The sequence below is a fragment of the Acipenser ruthenus genome, chromosome 58, assembly GCF_902713425.1.
Source record: "Acipenser ruthenus chromosome 58, fAciRut3.2 maternal haplotype, whole genome shotgun sequence".
NCBI lineage: Eukaryota > Metazoa > Chordata > Actinopteri > Acipenseriformes > Acipenseridae > Acipenser > Acipenser ruthenus.
In genome coordinates this window covers 488,075-494,240 of record NC_081246.1, presented here as the reverse complement: position 1 = coordinate 494,240, position 6,166 = coordinate 488,075, and the positions used below count along the sequence as shown (strand labels likewise).

General features: G+C 40.1%; 1 protein-coding gene across 1 annotated transcript; it reads left to right on the top strand.

The window, feature by feature from the left end:
* Nucleotides 1–239: 239 nt before the first annotated feature.
* Nucleotides 240–5,920, top strand: LOC131724989 (zinc finger protein 239-like). Its single transcript, XM_059018219.1, has 3 exons — nucleotides 240–1,249; nucleotides 2,661–2,981; nucleotides 4,578–5,920. Exons 1-3 carry the CDS (start codon nucleotides 922–924, stop codon nucleotides 5,048–5,050), a joined length of 1,122 nt encoding a protein of 373 aa, XP_058874202.1. The 5' UTR covers nucleotides 240–921; the 3' UTR covers nucleotides 5,051–5,920.
* Nucleotides 5,921–6,166: the final 246 nt, after the last annotated feature.

Genomic DNA, 6,166 nt, shown 5'->3' with positions numbered 1-6,166 from the left:
CCTCGTTTTTCTGCAGTTCAGTTTTTAAATTCCGTTTTTGAAATCGATATGTAGTGTACTGTACTGAAGTACGAATACAATTTTTAAAAAATCACTGTGTATTATTAAATATGTAACGTTTTCCTTACCTCTCTCTCTCTCTCTCTCTCTGTCTCTCTGCAGTCGGTGCGTAAGATGTTGTCTGTTTATATTCGACCGTTTCATATCTAAACCGTCACTTTAACTGGAATTATTTAGTTTAAAACAAAACAAAACACTCCAATCCGTTAATAAATCAAACACAACAACGACTCACACACTCGCAGCAGATTTGGAGCACAACGCAAAGAGAGGAAACCGGCGCCATTTCGGATCCTCCGCAGGAGATTACAAATGAAAACACAACGCCAGGAGGAGCCAAAATGGCGAACCCTGTCATCCAGTTTCAAAACCTCCGCTTCTCAAGGCGATCCCGCCCTTGAGTCGACAGCCAATCAGTCTCGCAAGATGGGTTGAGTTGAGTTTCTGCAGCCAATGATACGTGACGATTACAGCCAGGCACGCCTACTACTGGTGACGCGCTCATTTCGCTTCAGAAATTGAAACGATTTCTTTGTTTATATTAGGGCTGGCAGAAGAGTGGAGTTGTTTTTGGGTTTACAGTATTTTAGCCCCTGCTGTTTGAAAGATTATGTTCGGTTAAAATGTTTCCGAATGATTTATACATTTTGTGTTCGTTTATTACCTGCACTTAGTTCTAAAACAGAGTCCCTTTTCTGTTTTATTTAAAAACCCAGACTGGACCGGGAAAGTTACTCCTTGCAAAAGTCAAACGAGTCTGTTTGTTTTCATTCTTTATCACACTAGAAGTGCTGATTTTATGTGCATGTTAATTCTCCAGTAAATAAATACTAAATTAAAACCAAACTGAAACCAGTGAAGATGGACGTCAGCGTCTCCGTGTCGTTCTTTCAAGACGAGCTCGCCTCTACCATCGAGCACGCAGTGAAAGCGGCTGTAGACACCGTCTTGTGCCAAATCACAAAAGTTGTCGGCGGCAAATTCACTGAATTCCGAATGGAAATGGCTGGAAAGGAGAAAGAGAATGAAAGTCTGAAGCTGAGATTGGAAATATCAGAGAGCGAGTTGAAAGCAGTGCGGGAATGCATGAACGCTGCAGATGCAGACATTAAACAACCTCTCAGAAACATGAACCCCGACTGCAATGAACAAGACTTTCAGAGGAACGAGATCCAGGGATTATTTCAAGGTAAGATTGATCTTTTTGATGGTATAGCTTGTTTATTCTAACAATTTAAATAACCTCTTAGTCAGTTTTATTGGTGAGGTCTTGGTTAGAATCTTTCTTCAGACACTTTTAAAGCGCTTATTATGAGTCCCGTTAATAACTCGACTCCACTGTCCTAATAGCACACCAGTCTAATTCATTATCCACACTATACGAAAGTACTGGTCTGTTTGTACATCCCACCTAGGCTGGGACCAATCAAAACGTTGACAACCCGCTAATCGCACTTAACAAAACTGTATGTAATAGCGTTTTCTTTTTATGAGTAGAAGATATAGGATACTTACAAACAACAACACAAACTTTATTAAATACAGTTTTGTTAAGTGCGATTCGCGGGTTGTCAGAGTTTTGATTTGGTCCCAGCCCTAGTTTAATTTAAGATTTAAATGGGTTTTCTGCAAACTGGAAGTACTAGTCAATACTGGTAAACCATGATCAGTCTAATTAGTATGGATGTGCTTTTGGTACATTTTTATGAACGATGGTGGTGGACAAAACACACTGCTACAATACTATTATTAAACAGGGCAATACCTGTATGTTTGTCAAACACTGCGCTCTGTGCCTTAAGGTGTGATAATTTTAAGTTAAAGCAAGTAATACACAAAACAAACCCTAACTCCTTTTGGGAGGGCTAACTGAACTCAATATAGATTATAATTCTGTCAGATGGCTGATCTGCTTAATGACAAAATCCAAACATTCACAGTAATAAAGTTGCAAAAGCACAGATTCTAGTTCACTGATTCAATGCACTCCACAAGATCTGTTTACACCACAAGCGATGGCCTGTGCACAATACTGGGAGAAGGCCATATGGAAGCTTGGACTGGAGACACGACCAAGAAGACTGATTCAATAATACAGTCTCTTTGTCAGGACTCGGCTCTAAACAGGTCCTCACCCTCGCACAGCCACACAGGCTTGTTTACTCAGGACTTTTATACTGACCTTCTCACAGTAAATCACACACAGCTGTCTCAGGTTAGCTGATCACTTAAACTATCAGTTCTGTACCTGTTTAAGGCATTCTGGGAAATGATGCATTTTCACAGACTTCCACGGTCAAGCTCCTGGGAGTAAAGAGTGTATTGACTTGGTTGTGTTAGTAGAGGACGCTCGCTGTATTCCTTAACTGTTTGTTCCAGTGAGGGTAAATTTTTTTTATTGGTGGCATTAAAAGCAGGGTAATGTAACTGGGAGCACTATATCCATTTAAAAATAAATAAATACAGTTTTAAAAACCCCTCCTCATAAATTGTTCCACCAGAATGACCCAATGACATCTCTCAGTAGAATTCTGACAAGGGGCTGGCTTTGTAGAGGAACCTGGCTAGTAAATAATTTTGTGCAATTTTCTTTCACACAGATCCCAAAGAGAGCCGTGCAATGCCTAAATCTGAAGCACAGGAGGGTCCAAGGATAAAAGCAGTTTACACACTACAGGAGTCATTTAACCAGGAGTGGTGTTCAAGTCTAAAGCAGGGTACAGAGCTGACATGTGTTAAAGATGAAGAGGTCCCTCGACTGGAATGTGTTCCTATTAAAGAGGAATTCATAGAACAGGAATGTGTCCCCATCGCAGAGGAAGTTCCTGCTGAAAATAATGTCTGTACACTTGAGGAGAACAAGCAGCTGGGATCCAGCCTGTGTGATGATTGTCCACCTGAATGTGAACTGGGATTTAGAGGTAATTATACAAAACAAGAAACATTGAGCTGCCTACTAATCTCGCAGAAACTGGTTACTGAACTCCAGAAGTTTGCTGAATATGGGCGTGATGAATATGAATATCATATCTGTACCTCTAACACATATCGCCTTTTTTCCAAGTAATGAATAAAGACACTAACACTTCCTGGTAGATTGCAGTTGGTCTGCTGTAATGCTTATCAAGTCTACAGGGAGAATAATTCAGCCAATCACAGTTTAAGAGAGTAATTCAGTCAATCACAGCTTTGTGGGGGTTGGAACACTTATGCTAATAGTGTAAGGATCGGCCATTTTTATTATTTGTTTTATTTAGCAGACACCTTTATACAAGGCAAGGCATAGGGTGTGTGAACTATGCATCAGCTGCAGAGTCACTTACAATTACGTCTCACCCGAAAGACGGAGCACAAGGAGGTGAAGTGACTTGCTCAGGGTCACACAATGAGTCAGTGGCTGAGGAGGGATTTGAACCGGGGACCTCCTGGTTACAAGCCCTTTTCTTTAACCACTGGACCACACAACTTCCTATATTTTTGTTGCTTTGTTGTTGTTTTTTTAACCTAGGGAAACAACACATTGCAGCATTTGAGTTGCACATTTTGGAAAGAAGCTACGTGTTGACTTGTTGCATAAACATTGAAATAATTGTAGATACTAAAATAACCCACAAGAAGCAAGTGCCCTTTATATAGACTTTTGATGCATCATGCCCAAAGTCCTAATTAAACTTAATTACACACAAAAGTAAAAGAAAACTGTCTAGAGCCTCCAAATAATTTTAAATTGTTTGTCAAATAAATGTTTTAATGCAATCTGGACTCCTCAGAGTACTTCCAGTTTTACCACGCTCAGATCCGGCTGCGCTCTGCATAATGAATATGACGTCCCTGAATACAGATATAGATAAAGCACCCTCTGCACGCCCCTAGTACTGAAGATTAATATTTTTGTCAGTTCTACCTCAATTTAAGCTAGGGAGGCTGCCCAACCACTATGTCAAAGGCTTGCAACATAACTATACTTCCTACTGTGGCATCTGCTAGATGTGCACCCGCTATCTTGCCTGTTTTGAATGCTGTTAGATCTTTGCCTTTCCCTGTTTCTGGTAGACTGTTTGCAGTTGTGCTGCTCCCTCAGCTTTATAGTGGTGCTGAGATCACGTGTCTCATCACTGGGTGATGCCAAATCCAGTCAGGTTGCTAAGTGTCACCAGAAGAAACATTTCAATACAGCACTTGCATATAAAACTGATCTAATACTTTTATTCCTCAAAGTGATATTAAGTGGGTGGAAATCAGTGACCTGATATTAACCAGAGTGTGTTGATAATCAAAGTAATATCCTCAAGCATTTGTCTTCATTGACACCCATTATATTCAACCTGGCAAATTTCAATGTGATGATAATAAAAGGAGGCTGGTATTAACAGGAGTGATATTAAGCGGGTTTGACTGTATTCTCATCAGAGTTCACTCTAGGAGTTGGTCATGGTTATGAGGGGAAGCTCTGCAGAAGAGTGAATGTGTAAGAATGCTGTACAATAACCTTGGTCTCTTCTCTTTTTTTTCTCTAGCTGCTAAAGGAAATCTCACAAGAGGGACTCCATTTCCCTGTGATGATTGTGGGAAGAGTTTCAGTTATTTATCAAACCTTAAAAGACACCAGCGCATTCACACAGGAGAGAAACCTCATCACTGCACTGAGTGTGGGAGGAGTTTCACACTGTTACAAAATCTTAAAATCCACCAGCGCATTCACACAGGAGAGAAACCTTATCACTGCACTGAGTGTGGGAAGAGATTCACGCAGTTACAAAATCTGAAAACACACCAGCGTGTTCACACAGGAGTGAAACCTTATCACTGCACTGAGTGTGGGAAGAGATTCACGCAGTTCGGAAATCTTCAATCACACCAGTGCAGTCACACAGGAGAGAAGCCTTATCACTGCACTGAGTGTGGGAGGAGATTCACATATTTAAGTTCCTTGAAAATCCACCAGCGGACTCACAAAGAGAGAAATCTTCTCAATGCAGTGAATGTCTGAAGAGTTTCAGTCACTTAAAAGACACGATAAAACTCACAGGTGAGTTCAGTCAGTTGCTGGGTCTTGAAGGACACAAGAGAATTCACAGATCTTCAGCCACTTGAGGATACGTAAACACCAGGACTAAACTGAACTAAAATACATAAATATTTACTGAAAACAAAAGAATAAACTTGCTTGATAAATAGTCTGACTCCTAATCATTTCAGATAAAAAATGTACACTCACGGGTGGAACATATGAACTACATCTTGTTTGGACCATTCATCATCTTGTAGATCATTCTGATTTTGTTATGTCACATTAGTAATCTATGAAACAGATTGTAGTGTGGAGTAGTGGTTAGGGCTTTGGACTCTTGACCGGAGAGTTGTGGGTTCAATCCCAGGTGGAGGACACTGCTGGTGTACCCTTGAGCAAGGTACTTTACCTAGATTGCTCCAGTAAAAACCCAACTGTATAAATGGGTAATTGTATGTAAAATAATGTGATATCTGTATAATGTGAAATAATGTATAATGTGATATCTTGTAACAATTGTAATTCGCCCTGGATAAGGGCGTCTGCTAAGAAATAAATAATAATAATAATAATAATAGTATGCTTTGCAGTTATCCGTTGTCGATGTTGAATCCTCAAAAAAGTCAAGCAGGTTAGTTAGACACGATCTCCCTTTCCTAAAACCATGCTGACTGCCTCCCAGGATATTGTTACCATATAGGTAATTTTCCATTTTGGATCTTACTATAGTTTCCATGAGTTTACATATAATAGTAGTCAGGCTTATTGGTCTGTAGTTACCTGGTTTGGTTTTGTCTCCCTTTTTGTGGATCGGTATTACGTTTGCAATTTTCCAGTCTGTCGGTACAACCCGTGTCTAGAGACTGTTGCATGATCTTGGTTAGCGATTTGTAAATAACTTCTTTCATTTCTTTGAGTAGTATTGGGAGGACCTCATCCGGCCCAGGGGATGTGTTTATTTTAAGAGCTCCTAGTCCCTTTAACACTTCTGCCTCTGTTATGCTAAAGTTATTTAAAATTGGATAGGAACAGGTCGACATGTGGGGCATGTTGTCCGTGTCCTCCTTTGTAAAAACCTGTGAAAAGTAATCATTT